Genomic DNA, 21,697 nt, shown 5'->3' with positions numbered 1-21,697 from the left:
TGTAGGCTGTCCCGAGGTACATGAGCCATAGGCTGGGGATCTGGTATCGCCTTGACCTGGGGCAGCTGGGATGTTCCTTTGCATTGGCCATGCTCATCTAGCACCTTCAGCAGATTGGATGTGCTATCAATGACAATGCTAGTTTAGTGGAACAAAACTAGTGGGTGCTGGGGTCTATCACTCCCATCAAGACCACACATATTTCCCTTGCCTCAGTTAACGAGAGAGAGAGAAGAAATGGCTACGATTATCTGGAAATGTACAGAGAGAAATGGAGAAAGGAGGATTCATGGGCAATCCCAGCCAAGCACACATATTTGTTTTGAACACTACAATCAATGTACTCAATCCTTTCTTATACGCAGGGCCTTTATACCATGCTGCCTAGTTTGCATAGCCTGGAAGTCAGATTTGCTCTGGGGTCAAGGCAGTGCAACAGTGCACCTTAACTTATCTTACAAGGAAAACTACTGAAAATATTCATGTGCCAAGGATTAAGCATATGCTTAGTTCTTATAAGGAAACCACGGTAGCTCTGATACTTGAGTTGTTTCATATAAACTGAAGGAGTTTCAAAAGGGCTTAGCAAAGTGCTGAGAAATATGAGGCATACTCTAGAAGGCCTAGGCTTTGCCAAAATGACCTCAAAGTCTTGGGTACTTTCTTCTCCCTGTCTTAGCTTACTTTTCTATTATTTCCATAAAAATCTTTTCCCTGTAAAATAAGGAGTTGGAAAACTTACAGCTTCTGCCAACATCTGCTGCTGTAGGAGGAGTTGTTTCTGCTCCATCATTTGCCGTTGCAGAGCCTGCTTCTTTTCCATCAGTTGCTGATTCAACATTGATTGCTGGGATGAATTCATGTAACCACTTCCAGTGTTTGGATTTGAGCAAGAACTGGAGCTTGGAGTGGGGCCAGCTCCCTGGCCTACCACAGAGTGTTGATCCTGAAACAGAAAAAATGGCTCGTGAAGGATGAAAATAATAACAAGCAACAAGAGAAGGAAATAATCCCTTTTATGCAATTTGCTCAAGTATAGGACACAGTCTACAGACCCTCAGGAGAAGTGACTGATACAAAGGCTTTGACAAAATAAGGAAGGGATGGGGTAACTTTATCGCTCATGGAAGACTATGAAAACTTGCCAGGTGGTTCCAGTGGAAAACCTTGATGTTGTACCAGGAGCTTGGGAAACATTAGCAGAAGTAACCGAGCTGTCCTGAGGACCTCTCAGGAAACTTCCATTGGGCCACATGGCAGCCTGTTTGACCACAAGGGAACAACCTCTCCATCTGCTGGTTCCTACCACCTGGTGAGCAGCAGCAAGAATTGTTTAGAGACTCATTGCTGGAGAAGACTCATTACTACAAGTGATACCTACTGTTAGAAAATACAGAAGCTGGAAGCTGCAACTTTGCAGTGGAGTGAGTGATGGTATTTTCTTTTGTCCCTTCACTTCCCTCACAAGAATGGTCTCTGAGATTGCTGACTCAATTAGCACTGGATTAAATAAATAGGCCTAGAGCTTATTGGCTTACTTGATAAAACAAATGTGTAAATGGACAGGACCCTGAAGGGAGCTTTAGGATCTCCCTGGTCTTTTCTACAAATCTCAATATGTTTCCTCTTCCCCATATCATAGAATCATAGCATCGTTAAGGTTGGAAGCGACCTCTAAGATCATCTAGACCCACTGTCCACCTGCCACCAATATTGCCCACTAAACCATGTCCCTAAGTACGCCATTTTTCTCGAATACCTCCAGGGACGGTGACTCCACCACATCCCTGGGCAGCCTGTTCCATTGCCTGACCATTCTTTCAGAGAATAAGGTTTCCTAATATTCAACCTATGGGCAGCTTCATGTGGATCAGGCCCTGGGCAATCTGATTTAGCTTTGCACGTCCCTGTTCATTGTAGGGGAGTTGGACTAGATGACCTTTAATGGTCTCTTCCAACTCTAAGGATTCTATGATTCTATGTGGAAAGGTTGGCAAAAGGTCATCTCAATGGGGAAGGTACTTGGGAAGTCCAGACTGTGAACATTCAGGTTGAGAACAGACATGGGATGAGAATATGCTGCTCACTTTTTTTTACCCATGGTTTCTGTTGACAGAAATATGTTTTCTGTCTACTTGCTCCACCAGAGTTTGCAACTTGGACCTTCACCAAATGTGGAAAAGAGCTTTCTCAATCAGCACACAAAAATGTGCTAGCCCACAAAAATATTCAGTCTATGTTGGATCACTTGATAGTCAGGTACTCCTTAGCTGCAAGCAAATAGGGCTGGAGAGGTCACAACTGTTATGAGAAACATCAGTTTTCTGACTCTGCTTTGTTGCAATTCACCATAGGAACCAACTGGTGAATTCCATATAACTTAATATCCAGTGGCCTATTGTGACACAGCACTGGGGCAAATCCATGGCAAGGGCAGTGCGATGCCCATTGCAGTGGCACCTCTCAGTCCTGAGATGTAGTCCCAGGGTGAAGCCCTGCTCCATGACCATGGCCTCTCATGGCATCCAGGGAAAGAAGGACCAATCAACAGTGAAATAAGGACGGGCCAGACAGCCTCCCACACCCCACAGACCACAGGGCATCAATGGCAATCACTTTGAAAACTCCAGGAAAGCTCATTTCCACATCTTAGCTTTTGCTCGCCACACAAAAGCACTCTCTCACACACAGTAACATGCATACTGCAAACTAATCCAACTTATCTTTATACCATCTGGCATGGAAGAAACGCAATGATTGTTGGAGTTATTTCTATTTTAAAATAATTCTGTGGCTTTTAGATGGGGCTACACAAGTGCAGAGCTAGCTGGATACAAGTATTTGATGTCTCTTAATGAAATAAAAACCATGACTTTCTTCTCGAGCCACCTGCAGCCCCCAGGGCAGTGTTACAAACCCACCCTTGCAAATTTATTGGGCTCTTACACAATTATATCCCGCACACTTTCCTTCAGTTCCAGAAAGGATCCGGGTTTGCTCAGCACTGCCACATTTTTCAGCCCTTATGTTCGCTGCAAGATAGAAACTACCTCCTCTCAACAGACCTGCTTGCCAAGTTGTTGCGCAAACTTTTTTGTCTTTCTTAAAATATTTTGAAAAGAAAAATATGTTACAATAAATTGGCTTTGACTTCTATATTCAAATGACACTCTAGCTTGAACCCAGCCACATGTTATTTCCATTAATAGAATTCATCTGTTGTGTTTTTGCACAGATAATGCAGACTCCACCAAATGTGCTTTCATAGTCCAGTCGAAAAAAAAAACAACCCCCAAACCAACAAAAACAACAACAAACCAACAAAGCCCAACCTTTTCTCTCTCCCTTATCCCCTGCCAGCCCCTTGTGAGCTGTGGGGAGGGACTTTGTTTAACATAAACTGGGCAGTGTCCATTCACGCTACCTATCAAAGAAAGCTTTTCTATAACAGCAATTGGCACGACATGCTCACTGCTTGGCAAAAAGGCCCTGAGAAAACAGCATAAATCAAGGACTCGGAGCCAGTTTGCTTTTTTGCATTCAGTCCTTTCACTGCTGTTCATGAAATGTCAGCGTGAGCCGATGAGGCTGCGCTGTGCTCCTCATCCAGTCATGCTCCCATGGGCAGTGGTGTGCTAGGAGGAGGCAGAGCAGCTCCAGCAGCACAGGGATGATCTGTGTGACCCTTCCTGAAGCCCATCTCTGCCCCTCGATCACATCCCTGTGGACCAGGAGGGGTTCACAGCCACTGGCAACATCTCTCACCAAAGTTACTGAGAGAGACAGAACCGCTGAGGAGCAGGAGAGCGGCAGGGACAGCGAGACGAGACAGCGCGGAGCTGGGAGCACAACTGGGCTTTTGTTTGCCAGAGCCACAAAGAACATTATGCTCAAATGTTTAGATCAGCAGTAAATCAAAGCATTTAAGATTGGATTTGCCTTTCACTTTCCCTGCTGCAACTGACTTTTATTCGTGCAAATAAAGAGAGGCTTTGGCTGCTAACTCACATATGTGTTAGAATAATAAATCTTTTCTCTTTTCTTTCTTTTCTTTTCTTTTCTTTTCTTTTCTTTTCTTTTCTTTTCTATTCTTTTCTTTTCTTTTTTCTTTTCCTTTTCTTTTCCTTTTCTTTTCCTTTTCTTCTCCTTCTCCTTTTCCTTTTCCTCTTCTATTCTTCTTCCCTTCCCTTCCCTTCCCTTCCCTTCCCTTCCCTTCCCTTCCCTTCCCTTCCCTTCCCTTCCCTTCCCTTCCCTTCCCTTCCCTTCCCTTCCCTTCCCTTCCCTTCTCTTCCACCTTCCCTACACTTCCGTTCCCTTTCATATGCCAGAGTTACTCCATGCAGTGACTTCAGATCTGGGTTCCTGTCCTGTCTGCTTGACAACATAGTTACCATGTGGACCTTGGAAGCACCAATCCCATTTTACAAAGCAGATGACAATAAGCCCAGCCTCCTGCCCACTGAGGATGGCCCAAGGCATTTGTTGGGAGTCCATTTATGGCAGGAATGCTGGCAGGTGGAGCAGAGGCTCTCTGCAGGGCTGTCCCATCCTGGCTGTGTCCTGGACAGGCTTTACCTGCCCAGGTAGAGGGAATAAGTCCATTCCTCACGGTTTATTCCTCCCCATGCTGCAGACCCTGCTGATGGGTTTGGGTATGGCTGAGTATCAAATCTGTTGCCCTCATGCGGCCATTCCAGGTGTTGAGGTTGACTCATTTTGGTTTTCTCCACAAAGCTTGTAAAGGTGAAGTCACCAAGGAAAATAGGGGATTGATCACAGCTTTTGTATTGTAGCAGTTACAGCAGTGTGCAGCTGGAGAGGGATTTTGGCACGACTAGGAGCTGGCAGGGCTCCTTTGCCACGAGGGCAACCTGCGGCCCTCTCCCTTCCTCCCCTCTTGTCAGGACGCCCTGAATGTCTTCTGCAGTTCACCATGCAGGAGCTGATAGGGACAACTGGTTACAGAAGCATGTGCAAGCCTCTTGCCTCCCGCTCCTTGAAATGCCTTGGGCTGATGAATAGTTTTGTGGGACAGAGCAAAAACAATCGGCCAATTTTATGCTAAACCACAATGCCTGCAGAAGCTGCTGGCTTCTCAGCCAGGAGAGCTGGCACTAGAGTGGCAGGGCGGGCTCCTGGGTCTCATAGATTTTCCATCAAAAGGGGAGGGGAATTAAAAGAAAAAAAGCAAAAGGCTTCAGAGTCCACTCAGCGACAGAAGGGGCTCACCAAAAGCTGCTTCCCCGGTGCTCTCCAGGGCCAGAGCTGGTATGTATCTGGTCACCAACCTTTGCCTTTCATCCTCACTCATACTCAGTGTAGTTTAGGCAACATAAATTGACCTAATGGGATGTTTAGAGTGAGCACAGTGGAGATCATAGAATCAGAGAATCACAGAATCATTAAGATTGGAAAAGACCTCTAAGCTCACATAGTCCAACCCCAACCCATCCCCACCATGCTCAGTGACCATGTCCCTCAGTGCCACATCTCCACAGTTGTTCAATGTCTCCAAAGACAGTGACTCCACCACCTCCCTGGGCAGCCTGTGTCAATGCCTCACCACTCTTTCTGAGAAGAAATATTTTCTAATATCCAACCTGAACCTCCCCTGGTGCAACTTAAGGCCATTCACTCTTGTCCTATCACTGTTACCTGGGAGAAGTGGCCGATCCCCACCTCGCCACAACCTCCTGTCAGGCAGTTGTAGAGATTAATAAGGTCTCCCCTGAGCCTCCTCTTCTCCAGACTGAACAATCCCAGTTCCCTCAGCTGCTCCCCATAACACTTGTGCTCCAGACCCTTCACAGCTTCATTGCCCTTCTCTGGAGACGCTCCAGGGCCCCAGTGTCCTTCCTGTAAAGAGGTACAAATCTGAACACAACACTGAGGTGCGGCCTCACCAGCGCTGAGTACAGGGAGATGATCACCTCCCTGCTCCTGCTGGCTGCACTATTTCTGATACAGGCCAGGATCAAGGCACCTCTATGGATTTCCTCCTGTAAAACAAGGATGTAAAATGGTGACTGTCTGACTCCAGGAGCCTCTCAGGGATAGACCACAGATGCTGAGCGCTGGGAGGAGGAGGAGAAGGAAGGAGACAAGGAGGAGGAGGGCTGCAAGCAGTTGTTGCCCAAGGTCCTGCCACACCATTAAGTGATGCAAGGCTGGTGGCAAAGCCCAGACCGCCGGTGTGAACCTGAACTGCTTCTGCTGGCATGCTCCTTTCCACAGCCTCAAATTCACCTTCCCCAGCAGCTCCCGGCACACAGCAGTACCACGCTTATAGGAGAACCAGTCTCACTTGGTGATGTCTCGCCTCTGAGTACTGCCCGCCCTTGTCCTTGCTGCAGCCAGGAAAACCAAACTGCAGTAGGACCGTGGCAGGGTGCCTGAGGAGCGAAAGCTCCTTTAGTGATACTGAAAAAGCAAAAATGTTTTCTTATTTTTAGGAATAACTCCTACTCCTGATTGGAACGCAGAGGGCTGCTTTCTGCGCCTGTGAGAGCCCCAAGCAGTTCCTGGGTTATGCTCATTTGCAACAGCTGAGGATGTGATTTACGTATCAGGGCTGGAAATAACACAGACTGTGCAGAACCACAGCCTGATCCTCCCTTCCTTATTGCTCACTCAGCCCAACTGGGCTGTAAAACAGTACTTTGCTGAGCACCTTAGACTCATTCCATCTTTTTGCATCTGAGGAACTAACAGCATAAAAGTGAATTTCCTTTGAGTTCAGGTCTGAAACCAAAGGCTTAGAACAGATTCTCTCCAAACCCCTTCACTACACAGAGGCACTAGGCTGTATAATTAGGCTCTAGGTGCCTAATTTAGACATCTGAGTTAGGAGCCTGAATTAGATGATAGGAACATTCCCTTTCACTCCTAATTTTAGATGCTTATAGTCACACCTAAGCAAGATGCCTGGCAGAGTAAGCGTGAACACTGAAGCACTGGCAAATGGCTTTTTAAGGATGTTGAACAGAGTGACCTAAAAGCATCTCAAGTGAATCGTGTAGAATATATTGTCATAGGCTGAATTTCTCCTAATACCCCACCAGAGAGGGTTTTATAGGTTCTAGCAAGATCACATTCATAGGTATATTTGAGCATCTCAGTTAGATGAAATTAGAGGAAATAGCACTTGAAAAAAACCTGAAAATTGCAAGATCCTGAGACTTGTTTTCCTGCATCTAATACCTGGAGATAGAGCTGGGAGAAGGATGCAAGATGTTTCCATTCAGGAGTTTTGTGGAATGTTTATAAGAAGTTGGCTCAGTCACATGGGGCCATCTCCTGTGTTTTTCTCCCGTGAACAATCTGAGTTCTCAGCACAAGTATTTCAGGGCCATGTTTCCAAAGCACATGCACAAGGAATCATGGACACCAGCATTTGTGATTTCACAAGCCCAGGCTGTCTGCCAGAAATACTTATGCCTTTGTCCAACCAGGGAAAAGAAATAAACACTGTGTGACTCCTCCAACAAACCAAGCAAAGGAGCTCTAAGAGGAAACGTGGACGCATCACTCCAGATGTTTCAGAGCTGGGAATGGTCATGACAAGACTGAGTGCACTCCACATTTCTGCAGCCTCCGGCAGGACTCACCCTACAAGTGACAGATTTGGAGGGAAGCCTCTGCTGCAGCAAATGTCCAACAAGCAAAAGGAATGGCCTTAAGTTGCACCAGAGGAGGTTCAGGTTGGATATTAGGAAAAATTTCTCCTCAGAAAGAGTGGTGAGGCATCAGCACAGGCTGCACAGGGAGGGGGTGGACTCACCATCCCTGGAGGTGTTGAAGAACTGTGGAGATGTGGCACTGAGGGACATGGTCAAAGGGCACAGTGGGGGTGGGCTGATGGTTGGACTAGGTGATCTTAGTGGTCTTTTCCAACCTTAATGGTTCTGTGATTCTATGTCCTTCAGCACAGCCAGCTGCTGCAGCTGTTGCTGGGGCAGCTGGGCAGGATGGATGCTTTCACAGGGCACAGTGTTCTGCCACCCAGCACAACCTGTATGCATACCTGCAGAGTCCCATGAGGCAGCAAGAGAGCAAGAGTCAGAGGTAGGTTTTTTTGATGCCTCAGTGATTTTATTCTGCAAAATTTAAATATCTGTCAAGAAAGGTAGACCTATATTATCTTAAAAGTTTATGCATAAAAATAATTAAAAAGTGATACTGTGCGCAATCTCCCAGCTAAAAATGGGTGATCTGATATCACGCAGGCATCTACATCTACTTTCAATGAGAAGCCAGAAGTCAGAAGGAATTTTACAGATAGCTATTTGCATAGTTCTTCCTTGACCTTTTTACAGCTTTTTGCCTTTCAGCACCAACAAGCAAGCCGCTCACCCCTGAGATCCCTGTGAACCGATTCTCAGCCGCCAGTGATTTATGTGTCGTCTCATGATAATCTCCAGGAGGGAGGAGGCCACTTGCTGGAGAGCTGCAGCCCTATAGCCACTAGCAGGCACTCTGATAACGACATTTCCACCCAAACTCATTAAAATTGGGCAAAGTGGGAGCTGTGTCTTGCATGGATGGCGGACCAGCTCTTGCACAATCACATAGCAACAGACCCAGAACAGAGCCTCATTAGCAGCCTTGTCCAACAAGCCAGTCTTTAACGAGAACAAAGGTTGACAGTGATTAATCATTAAGCAGTTTCTTGTTCCCTTCTGCACGTGTTGGAGGCAGCCTCCCACCGAGGCAGTCTGGCACGTTTCCTGTCTGCGTTGTACCAGGGCCTGTGGACGGACACACAGACATTGCTCCCAAAGCCAAGCACGCAGCCCAACGCTTGTCCCCGCTCCTGAGCATGGCCAACGCCGAGCGCGTGTGCGCTCTGCAGAACTCATAAACCCCCAGCTGACATCTGATGGCTGGATGTGCAGCCTCAACGGCCTAAATGGGGCTTGTTCACATCTGAAATTTTCCCAGAGACTTCAAGGATGGATTCACAGTGTTTAATCATGATGAAATTTTAGTGCAATGTTTGGGCACAATGCATGTATGTAGGTCTCCATCTTAGAAAGATGTTGTTTATTTGTAATGAAAATAACGCGCACGTGTTGAAAATTCAGCAGAGGAAGTTATTGTGAAATGTCAGCACAGGAATGTTGGATCCATCAGAGCTGATGGCAGAACTCCAGCTGACTCCGGCAGGGCCATGAATTCACCCCAGGTCTCCATTGGCCATGAGGACACAGTGGCACTCTTGGCTCAGCATGACATCAAGTCACACCTTCTGGTTCAGGCAGGTACCAGCAATGAGACTCCACTGATGCACCTGGGCAAATGTCCCCTGAGGTCTATGGGGAGCTCTCTGCTCTAACTTCACACTGAAATAAGTACGCCAATAACCGTAAATGATGAATACTGAAGTTTTTTTACAAGATCAGAGACATACTGATTTGCTCTACCTTAGCATCATTATTTGCAGTGTCCGTACAATGCAATAACCATATTACAGCAAGCCAACCTCTTCACCGTATCACCCCACAATTGCAGGAAACCAAATTAGAGAGGTTGAAGAAGATGTTACTCCTCCAACTAGAGCAGGAGCTGGTTCTGCCTGGTGCTCCAGGACGAAGTACGTGCATGCTTGCAGGCTGCCTGCTAAGGAGTGGTACCTTCCAGTTGGGGCAGTGAGAATTTTCTAAACTGACTGAATGAAACACTTGTGATTATCTGTCTGTATCTTTAATGTGGGTATATATTGTCTGTGGATATGCATATCTTACCCATCTAGATGTTCTTGTCTCATTGCCAAATGTTTATTGTCATTCCCCAAAATTAGCTAGCCTGAGGATGATACAGAGCATGGAAAATTTCAGCCCACTCAGAAAAGGCATAAGCAATCAGAAATAGGGTCTTGTAAGAGGAAATGTTGGGAACTGGGTAACAGGAGGCACTCTCGTACAGATGTGCTCACCCATAACCACCCAGTTTGCAGAGAAGTGCTGAAAATGACACTTGAGATCTGTGTCTCTTTCTGATCAAGAATACTATTGCAAAGTTCCAAAGTTCAGTAGAAAATCACCATAATTGTTTTTCCTCTTGATTTCCACACTACTCTCTAGTTTCATTAGCTTCTCCCACTGCATTTATCTAGGTTTTCTTTGCACCTTCCATGCCTCTCCTGGTCTAGGACTCACCCTCCCCATTAATTCCAGTCTAAACACATTTGTGTTGCTTCAAAATAACAATCACAAAACAAATGAGATGGTGAAGTAATGTGAAAAATTTCCTCAAGCAACAAAACAAAGTAAAGCAAACACCACAAAATGCTTTTCTGTGGGAGGGCAAGAGGGAGCAGGCAACCTGAATGCCATGTTTAATGAAGAAAGAATAATTAAATGCAAAGAACAACAACAACAGAGAAACCACATCACTGGGACCAAACACTTGAATGCAAATGGGCACAACATGGGTGACACGACTGTCAGAGACACATTAAGAACAAAGCTGTCCTGCTGAGAATATGCAGCCAGAACATGAGCATCCTCAAACCGGAGCCTCCTGGGATCTGCTTTCTACACTCACAGCTCTGGTGGAAAACAATGCCGAATGCTGAAAAGCAAAGCGAAGGGAATGCCTCTGACCTGCGTCTGCATGTGCTGATCAAAGCCTTGGGTGGGAGCCCTGGGACACACAGGGGGATGAATCTCTTTGTTCCATGCTGCCTGTTGCAGGACAATGACAGATGCTAGCAGAGATCAGCATCCAAGCTGGGGACCAAGCATCCCCAGGCATTGGGGGAGCAACAAAATAGAATCACAGAATCACAGAATCATCAAGGTAGGAAAAGACCTCTAAGACCATCAAATCCAGCCATCAACCCGTCGCTAAACCACATCACTCAGTGCCACATCTACATGTTTCCTGAACACCTCCAGGGATGGTGACTCCACCCCTTCCTTGAGCAAATCATCCCCCCCTAGGACAGCCCCCGGCCTTGTGCACAACAGGGGGCTCAAGGTGAGCAAGTTGGGCCAGCCATCCTCTCCATGTTCAGCCTGTGTACAGCCCAAGCTGCACCCTTCTCTTGTCCTGAGGAATGACCTCCTTTGCAATGATTGCTGTAATGCAATTTGAGGGGTACTAATTTCATAAAACCACAGGACCATAGAATTTTTTGAGTTGGAAGGGACCCTTAAAGGTCACCTAGTCCAACACCCCTGCAATGAACAGGGACACCTACAGCTAGATCAGGTGCTCAGAGCTCTGAGCAGTCTGACCTCCAGGGATGGGGCATCCATCACATCTTTGGGCAATGTGTGCCAGTGTTTTGCTACCCTCATCATAGAAAACTTTTTCCTTATATCCAATCTAAATCTCCTCTCATGAGACTTAGGCTCTAGCCATCCCCTATTGCCATCTTGACGATGCGATAAAATGATGCCAGTAGTCACAGCAACCTGAGAGTTGACAGAGCTACTATCCTTGATCTGTCTGTGCCAGCAGCAGTTTCATTGCAAAGAGAAAACAGCAAGTTTCCTGAAGAACACTCCCAGGATTCACTTCATTTTTCATCACAAACTCAAGATGGAGGAGGCTGTGTGGATTTACAGGGTATCTTGGAGGCTCTCAGTGCTGATCTGAGGGCAGTGGGACCAGACGGAGCTCACCAACCTCTGAATTCAGCCCGGCAGAGTTTACCTGGCCAGGATCTCCACTGTAGAAGCTCATCTGCTGCTCACTGCCTCTAGTAGCATTGCTGGACATGAGAGATACATTTTTTTATCCAGCATCACAAGAAGAAAAGGTTAATTGAAAGTGACAGAAGGCCACTAAGCACTGTGTAATGGCACAGGCTCTTCAAGGCGAGCCAGGCATCTCCCTGAACTCAAAGACATGTCCAATAGTATGTGGATGCAGTGCTTCGTTTCTTCTGTTTTTAAGTCCAACCTTCAGAAAGCTGAAATGGAGCCAGCTACAGAGGTCAGAATAGCTCAGTCCACCAGGGACTATTGGACAGCATGCTGGGGAGGAGTTATCTGCAGAAAGGCTTCCTTAACTCAGATGAAGTCAAAAGGAATTCTACTTCTGGCATTTATTTAAGCTATTTGCTGCCCAAACCTTGCAGCGTGGGAAATGAGAAGAGACTATCCAGGGCCTACCATATTCCAGCTATCAGATGAAGTGCGACTCAGGAGAATAGGGAGGCTGATGCCAACAAAAACCTTTGTGGGCTTCTTTGGTTTATTTTGCATTATTCTTGTGCAAGAGCAGTGAAGGACCTGTTCTGCATCCTCTTTTTTTTAAAAAAGAACTACATTTAAAAAAGAACAGGTGGACAATATCACAAGTCCTGTGCAGGGGAAAGTGTGAGTGCAATTGCTGTGCCTCCAAATCATCCTCAAATTGTGCTGTGGCATTTCCCACATAAGAAGCAACTAATATAGAAATTCTTTGTGAGTGTTACACTGCTCAGCTCTTCTCCAACAGTTTGGATGGGCCGGGTACAATCCATGAAGAAGAGAACAAACAGACTTGAGAATGATGCAACCTGATGGTCACAGCCCTATGATTTACTATCAGGCTTTTCAGGTGACAGAGTATATCCTTCCCACTACCTGGTGGCAGAGCTGAGGGGACAGCTGTACAGTAAGGAGCCTTTCATGGGCATCTGCAATGCCTGTTGAGATGTATTGGACCATATAACTCAGACAAAACACTGATGTAGACTGGAGTTAAACTACATTATGCAAATGCTTAGAAAGCAGAGTGGTTAAGAAAAAAACAAGAGTTGGCTTGGCCTGGTTTGGCTTGGCCAGAGGTCATCCCTTTGCAGTCCTGACAGCTCAACAACAATTCAGGACAAGCGAGAAGCATTCATTTATTGCAAACTTGGGTTATGTAGGATTTCAGATATTGTAAGTCTGCATATTTGTTCTGCTGAAAAATGATCTTGACACTTTTTTTCTTGTCCAGAAAGCAAAAGTTGGATTCAGTCTTGGACAATAGAGAGCATATTACTCCTTTAGCTTCAAAATAAGGTCTAAACGTAACTTACTTGGCTCACTGGTTTGTACTATCTTGTACAGGAATAAATTTTACTCAAAGCAAATGGCTTCTCCTGCAAATGACCTTCCCTCTGGGGGCAGCACAAAAGTTTCTCGTAAATTTTTTGTATGGTGGATGCAGAAGTCTACTGGGATGGAGACTTCATGGATTCAGAAGAGGAGGCTCTGACAGAGAAGAATTTACCTCCACCAAAGGGAAAAAGTCTTGTGATTCCGAGTTCACATTATTTAGAATATCATGAAAATGACTTGAAACTGAGTGGCAAGGAGTTCTGATGTGGCATTTGGGAAGTGAAGCTGGTTTGACACTAAGAATCTTGATAAATTGTGCTAGTGTTAGAAAGAGCTTTGATAAAGCATCTCTGTACTACTGTGAACCTCTTATTATTACAATATAGAAGTGATATGACAGCAAATAATGTGAGTTTTAAACAACGGCATACAGTACCTCAAATGCATGTTGAAATATGTGTGATTATAAAAATCAGATGGCTTGGGATGTGTAGGGCTAGCAAAGGGCACATTTAGGAAATACTTGCTTGGCATGCTAGAGAGCTCCTTCCAGGGACATCTCATTGTCCAGACTAAAGAGGTGTCAAACTCGGGGAATAACCCCTTGCTAGTGAGATCTTGCTGTGTAAAAATGCTTCCTTGATTTTAATAATGACTGTGCCTCTTCTGCTTTTCTGTAATAATTGCTGTGTGACTAATCTGAGCTGAATCTAATGAAAATATAGGGTTGAGTATCTAATCTCAATCTAATCTGACAGCAGCAACCTACATTTGCTGCTCTGCTGTGCACTCCAATTTGGACCACCTACTCTGCATGGGTAATTAGGTGTCGCAACTACTATAGCATCTAATTCAAGACAGTGCTGAGTGATTCAGACAGCTGTTTGAATACCCAGACCCACCAGTCCCTGCTTTCCTAGACATGCAATGGACAGCAGCTACTGGCAACCTTGTCTACAGCAGAGGGGTTGGAACTAGATCACCTTTAAGGTTCCTTCCAACCCAAGCCATTCTATGATTCTGTAGTTCAATGATACTGTGTTGTTCTGTTTAGGAGCCTGAAATGGATTCACCTCATGTCACTAGAAGGTTAGGTATCCAATCCAGTCACTCATGCTCTCTATGATGTTCATGGGGAGAAGGCAACTAGTTGCCTCCAGAGGCATGGACCTGGAAGTGCTTCTGTTCTGATTTGTTTTGTGGTGCTACCCTTGCATGCATTATCTTCACATGCAAATCTTCTTTGTCATGCCGTTCCTTCACTGTAGTGTTGGTAGAAAAGGATAATGTAGTGGAATGCCATAGATTAGAGAGAGGCTGGCTTTGCCTTTAAACGAAGAAAAAAAGGTAAAATGACACCTTCTTATCCTCCTCTTATGCATATCAAATTTAGCAATCAAGACCACGACCAAACCATATGTTTACATTTGTTAATTTTCTCAGCTGGATATCAGAGGGATATCACTACAATTCAAAGACTCTCCTCATAGTTGCGCTTCAAATACTTTCCTACACAGTTCTGAGCATTTTCAGTGTGCCCGCATAAAGATATTTCCCACATTGGCAGAATTGTTCTTTTGCCCAGCTGTGAGGACCAACTGAAGTGTATTCTGGTTGAAAAACAGTGAGCCTTGGGGGCCCTAATGAAAAGATTAGTGCCGTGGTGAAGCTGGCCAAAATATCAACTTCTGCCTTTGTTTCCTACAAGCCCTGTACAGCCAAAACCATTACCAGACAAGAAGGCTGAATGGTACTATTATTCTTGAGTCACCAACATAATATTTTCCATTCTTTACTCTTCTGAAAGATTAACATACTAACAGGACAGCAAACCTGCCATTAATAGCTTCATTTAGCCCGCAGAATCCATGGCACTGACAACAAATTTAGGGAATGCAGAGACCAGTCTCCTTCAGAGCTCAACCTGTGAAAGCATGGCTGGAAGGGAGATGAATGGGGAATGCTTCTTCTTGCATAACACAGGGATTTCCAGCTTTCACTGCTTGTTGGCACAAGGTACATGTGACGTGGAAGGACGCAGCCATGGAGAGCCAGTTGGCATTTTGGATGAGGAGAAGTGTGCTTTAGAAAAGTCCTGTAACACCAAATCATGTGGAGGGCAATGCTTGCAACAGAAGGTTGTTCAAGTACAGAGAGCATAGGAGTAATCTACATGCATTTAGACATTAAACTGAATGTTCTCTGTGTTCATTGCTCTTGTTTTTAATAGAAACTTTCAGTTTGTGTCCTGCCTGACTGTGGCTGATGCTGTCACTGAGGAACGTGGAGACGTGCAGGGAACTCCAAATCAAAACACCCTCACGCAGATGTCTGCTTCCTTCTGGCCTGCTCCTCCCAAGGTTTTCTGGGGGAATTACTCCAACTAATGCCCATCTTGTGCACACAGTCATTTTGCAAGGATAAGGGATGATCTAATGTATTTTCCTCCCTTGCTCAAATCAGACTTATCTTGTCTTTGTCCACAAACACTGCATGACCTGATTTTCCTCTCTGAGATAAGTCTTCCTAAGCTGCTAAAAGCTGGTCTGAAAAGCCAGCTCAGAGGTCAAGTGAGCAGGATTTCACGATTTCGCTGGATACCTTTAAGGAGAAAATGAAAGCTTTGGGTTACACCCCTAGTATGCCAGCATTAGACATAAGCTGGCTCCAATGAAATCATGCAGTGCTCAGCCCACCAGGGGAAAGCACATCCTACTTGACACACCAGTGGTGCCCTAGCTACAGCAACTATTAGTTTAGATAAATAAAAACAAAGGGGAAAAAATATCCTAAGGGCCAGACTGACACCCTACAATCTGGTGTGAGTGAAAGTCTCCAGAGAGTCACAAGGACAGTGCCCTTTCTTTGCTCCATGAGCTCTTGCAGTGGGAAAACTGCTGAAATTAAAGACAAAACTTCCACCAACACAAGCAAGGCCATGGGCTCCCCTCCTGCTTCCTGGGGGATGCATGTAGTTCTGTACACAGAAGGATCACATGCCTCTGCAAGGAGCAGATATTTAGAAGCATGGCACGCTGAAAATATGTGGCATAAATGGCACAATGGTTATATAGATAAGCAGATGGCAGCTGATCTATTCCTTCCTAACAAAGAGGGACAGCCCTTGGTACAGCTGAGAGACCTATCAACATCTTTGATATCATTGTTCTTGGGGGAATGGCTGAATAAAGAGGCTTTGTCTTTTGGAGTGTAATTACAACTGATTTTTTTTTCCTGATAAAGAACGTAGTCATTGAGCCATAATGACATTATTTGATGACTTAAATTCATCCTCTAATCCCTCCAAAATGGTATAAATTATTGAGTAAGTCACTCAACCCTACAGAAGCACTTTAAAAACATTTTGTTCAGCCCGATAGTGATCAGACAGAATGTAGCAAGAGTTACAGTAAATTAGACTCATGTTCCAAGCTGGCTGCTACTCGATATACTCATAGCTAAATTCTCACCTACTGAGTAAGACACTCTGCCATGGACAAATTAAGACATAGTCAGTTCTAAAGTCTGCTGGCAAGGACCTTTAGTTCCTTCCCATTTTTAACAGAGCACATCCATGTGACTTCTGGAGGAACTATCAGACAGCTGCACAATGTTGTGCCTCAGAGAGATGCTGCGATAGCTCTGAGCTAGCTCAGAAACAAGGAAAATGAGTCTGGGCAGAGCTCATGCTTCAGCACGCCATTCCCAGCATGCTGATTAGCTGCTCAGAAGCTCCTGACATCCCTGCTGCCAGCCTCAAAACAGTGCCAGCAGTTAACCCTGCGGTGCCTCCCTCAGTCCAGAGGTGAACCGCCCTGCTTAAGGAAATGTCCTCCAGCGTCTGAGCCACTCCTGCAGTGCTGCTATGCTGTGAGATCTAATCCAAGCCCATGCTCACCATCAGGAAAGCCTTGCTGTATGCGCCCTGTCTCATCACATCACTTCCCATCTCCTACAGGATGACAGAGGTGCCTGGGCCAAGTGCGTCCTTGGAGTGCTGTGACACTGGGGCAGTGGTGTGAGATTCTCATCTGAACTGAGGACCCACATGAAAACGATGATCACTTATCACTGACAGTAAAATAACACCAACTGTAGGTCAGATATCTGAAATACCAGCTGAGAACACTGTTTGGCAGCACTACTAATCATACAACATGTGTTTGTTTTTATTAGGAGTATCAGTGTGACACAACAATTGTTCGTGATGCTCCATAACAAGGGGCACGTTCACTGCTTGAGTGTTGCTAGGGACGATGACAGATAGTGCATCCCAATAATTACAACAACATTGCTGCGACTTCTGCTTTCCTCTGAACTGCTGGTAGGTAGCTGACAGCTTTATCAATCTGAAACACCTCATTAAGTGTCACCATGCGATGCCCTTTCCTATTGTGCAGTGGAGTTGCTGCAACACTTGGACTTCGGGCACAGTCACGGACTAGCAGATACTTTTGAATCTTGTCTCTTCTGAGGAATTTGACCCGGCTTACAAAACACTGCCTAGGTTTGTTCCTGTGCTGGAACGAGGAGTCAATGTGCTTGGGAGCCCAGCCAGCGTGCTCATTCTGCCCGGTTGCCAATGTACTCTGGGGAATTTCTGCCCACAAGCTAAACTTGGGCCTGTTTCCCTTCATTGTAGCTGATGCCTCAGCAAAAGTCTGGCCTGTCCTTCTTGGTTACCCATAATAATTTGCAAATATCACTGATAAATTCACAATATAAGCAACTCAGCTCAAGTTTCCCATATGAGATGTCACAGGTTCTTCACAGATTCTTCCTATCACAAATGAAAGAGCAGGCCTGTTTTTGTTGTTTTTTTCTTCTTGTTTGTTTGTTTTGTTTTGTTTTCCCCCAAGCCTTTCTCAGCTTTTGCTTTTACACGAACTTTCTTTTCCTTCCATATTATTCTTTCCTGATTTTGTGAGACATACTTCTGATGGGAGAGCAAAAAGTGAATCCCACGAAGCAGGGATGACAAACAGTTTTCTGGAGAAGACAGAAGCTGGATGATCTGTTGTCCTCCTCTCTGCTTTCCGCCTCCCACCTGATACCATATCCCTTTCTTCACATTCAGATAGGAGAAGATTTGCCCAGTGGGATATCCTCTGAAAACCGGCCTTTGCTACAGACCTCTGTGCAACTGCAGTGCTCCCTCCCTTCTGTAATGACTCAGACGAGTAGGCCCAATGACTCAGTGGTTTGGAGAGCTTAAATATCAAGAGACTATTGACAATAGCCTTCCCTTGCTTGAGTAAGGATTACAAAGCTTTGGGATCAAAAGACTCCCACAGCACCCTCCCAGTTCTTTAAGTTGTGTGTATGCTCACTTCCCTGTATTGCAAAAGCATCATCAGGTGGTACTCAGATGAGAAATGGGAAATAAAGCTGCCTTCCTTCCCGTGGGTAATTAGGCATGTTGCTGGGATCTTTAGGGAACAGAGTCAGTGTGATGGGATCAATGTTATCCCACTCTCTGACCTCACAAGACCCAGAAGTGTTTTAGTGTTTTCTCAACTTGCACATTCTCTGTCACTTTTCTCCCACAAAGGGGAATATAAACACTCAACACCATGGCCATATATCTACTAAAATGCAAAGAACTCAGCTGGCAGAAAGGCCCTGGACAAACTTGGAATGGAAGATGGAAGGCTGCTGATGAGAACAGCATGACTCCGTCTCCATGTCAGACCTTCTCCCCTGTCCACCACTACCAGTGCATCCGCAGCATGTGATGAAGAGAAGGCAGACAAAAAGCAGATTTCCAGGAGCTGGACCTGTCTGAAAAGCATACAATGGCAGATGAGACAATGAGAGAGAGAAAGAGAGAGGTTCCTAAGTGGATAAGAGAAAAAAAAAAAGTAAAGAATTATTACTGATGTAAAAGAGTAAAGAGTCCCTTTCCTCATACACATAGGAAGCATCCAGAACCACAGCGACCAAAATCAAGATGCTATCCAGGTAAATTGTATTTACAGGTTGGCTTTGATGTAGGTTAACAATAAGGAGTAGAGAGGATGAAAACATCCCCAAATAATCATACTCTTAAAAGACGACTTTAAGCTTTGATACGTTGCTGATACATTTGGCCAGGAAGAAAAGATCATTTAAACAAATGTAATTTTTACATATGTAAGTAATTTCATTTGTTCACATTTTCGTTCTGCTTTCTTGGGGAAGGAAAATATGATGTACTGTGAGTGCCTAAAAACTTCATCTTGACATTTATCTCATTTGTTGAAAACAGATCCCTCTGAACTGATTTAATAAAAGCTTTAAGTGCCAAGTTTCCTGTTTGGAACAAGTGTTTTAGACAGTGGAGGAAGGTATTTCAATACCCTGCCCCCTTTTTCTTGTTCCATCCTCAGAACACCAGGTTTTTATCAAATGTCCACTCTTCATTATTTCTTAGAAGTTTTCAGGTTGGACAATGAGTCTGTGGTTACTTTTTGTTTTGTCCAAAGTCCGGTAAATTCCTTCTGCCAAATCTATATGCACCCAAGTGAAGATGGGAAGGAAGTGATACCAGGCTTTGTTGGAGGTACTTATGTTTTTGGCAGTGTGCGTGTTCAAACGCATTAAAAGTAAACAAAACCTTTGCTTGTACATATTTGCAAAACCTATCGAGTTTTATGACAAGAAGAAGGCAGCTGCGTAACTACTCCCCTAACATTCCAGATAGGATTTCAGAGCGCCTGGGCTGATTCACATGCGGTTTGGCATATTCTGTAGTGGGAGGGCATACCTTGTTTTTCTCTGGGAGGGAGAAGAAGCATTGAGAACAGCAATGCTGCTCATGGGCTCTGAGTGTATGAAGAATTCTTCAAACAGGAGGATTTACAACCTCTCTTCTTCCTCTGGCTACTGTAATTACTGGAGTTGTTCTTCATATTGTACTAGTTTAATTACATGGAATGTCTTATTGCATTCTGCTGAAGTTCTCTGGGATTATTTTCTTCTGTGGCATTAAAGTGTAGGGACAAGCACGAAGAAAACTTTAGATATAAGAACAAAACACAGGAAGCTTAGAGAGCTCTGATTTTCAGTAGTAGGTGAATCTCAACAGACACATTTGCTTCCTGCTCTCCCCTCCCAGCAAACCACTTCTCTCCTCTAAGCTGGAACAACCCCTCCGCTTCCTGTGGAGCTGCTGTCCAGAGCCCACGCAGAGCTAGTTGGTAGCAGGATGGCACAAACGGTCTTATTCTCCCATCTTCATGCTGGGAGAAATTCTCGCCATGACTTGGTTTTGAGAGGCAATGGCATGCTTCCAACAGTATGGACTCCCTCTGCAGGATCACATCCATCCCCTCATACTGACTACAGGAGGAGGTGAGCCCATGCCTGAGGGTGATGTGCTTCGTGGCATGAAACCCTCATAGAGAACAGTCATAGTCCCAGCAAACTGCAAGTTCTCCAGTGGCCACTTTTGGGATCCAGAAGATGAAGAAAAGATTTGAACATTTGAATAAATGAAATACAGATCCTCCAAAAGGCACTTTTTAAAAATACTTGGCTGGCTAGCTGCTGGGTTAGCCATTTACATATGCAGCTACCCAGCTACCTATATAACTACCTATTTTTCATCACCATTATATCCTAACTCCTCTAGATCTTTGAGATATGGTCTTTGAAATAAGAAATTTGAAGATTAAACCTTACAGTTCTCTAATGATTCACAGTTCTGCAAGTCATTACTATGAGCTATTGATTGCTGCCAGTACAAGGGAGACATTGAGTCTCCAAGTTAAATTAAGCTGACAGCACAAAATAGATACACAATGCACCTACACTTCTGTTCTCTCCTCTCTCTGTTTGCATTCCGTCTCCTTTTCTTCTTTTCCATGGCCGTCTTGTTTCTACTCCCCAGCCCCAAGATCCACCTAAGGATGATGCCAGGGCCTCCTGCTACAGCAAGCCCCACAGTTCACAGTTCCCAAGGGCTAAACACTGGCCATAAAGTCAGTGGTGGCTTCTTCCCTCTCCCATCCACTCCGACAGGAGCAGAACTGGGCTGCAGCTATCCATTTTTTAAACACTTCCCTGTAAGGTTCCATGTGGATATTAGGTAAGATCTGACAGTGGAGTTCCATAGCAATATACATTTGTATATGTTTGAACTATGACTCTAAAGAAGGATGCTTGAATGCATTATTTTTAATTCCTACCAGTATATGCCATGAGGTATCATTTCTCCTTTTTTGTGCTGGAGACAGTTATCGTTATTACTGTGAGCTCATCCAATTCCACTTTGCAGAGAGCTTCTCTCACGACTGCTGCCCAGTGAATCTTATTCACCTCCCGTGTGTGTTGTGCTTGTTTTCCTTTTCTTTCTTAATCAGCTGGCGTAGCCCCAGATATTTCCTGATAAATCATATCTAATGCCTACCCTGTGGTTTTCTGATGTGAGCAACAACAACAACAAAATAAAATATCAAAGTGGTAAAAAGCAATATTAAAAACACATTTAGTGCAATCACACACTGGGGGGAAATGAAGAAAGCGCTAAGGTCTACCTATTTCTCTACAACCACCTTGAAAGTTTGAAAGTTACAGTGAAAACACAGTGGGTAGTAGAGGGAAGCAGTAATGAGAATCAGAGGATTAAATCAAAAAACAATTAACAATTTTACTCTTGACATGCTGTTTCCTGCATT

The 21,697-nt window shown here is 44.8% G+C and overlaps 1 protein-coding gene across 2 annotated transcripts in view; it reads right to left on the bottom strand.

Moving 5' to 3' along the window:
- MAML2 (mastermind like transcriptional coactivator 2) overlaps positions 1–21,697 on the bottom strand; it is a 205,604-nt gene that overhangs the window by 11,481 nt on the left and 172,426 nt on the right. For both annotated transcript variants that reach the window (XR_002433660.1, XM_021381510.1), the window contains exon 3: positions 743–946. Coding sequence is in view for 1 of the 2 variants with exons in the window: in XM_021381510.1 (XP_021237185.1) it covers positions 743–946 (204 nt within the window). In the remaining variant the exon portion in view is untranslated. The remainder of the gene's footprint in view (positions 1–742; positions 947–21,697) is intronic.

Source organism: Numida meleagris, chromosome 1 (assembly GCF_002078875.1).
Source record: "Numida meleagris isolate 19003 breed g44 Domestic line chromosome 1, NumMel1.0, whole genome shotgun sequence".
NCBI classification, from domain to species: Eukaryota; Metazoa; Chordata; class Aves; order Galliformes; family Numididae; genus Numida; species Numida meleagris.
The sequence above is the reverse complement of the archived record's forward strand: the minus strand, read 5'-3'. Positions and strand labels throughout refer to the sequence as shown.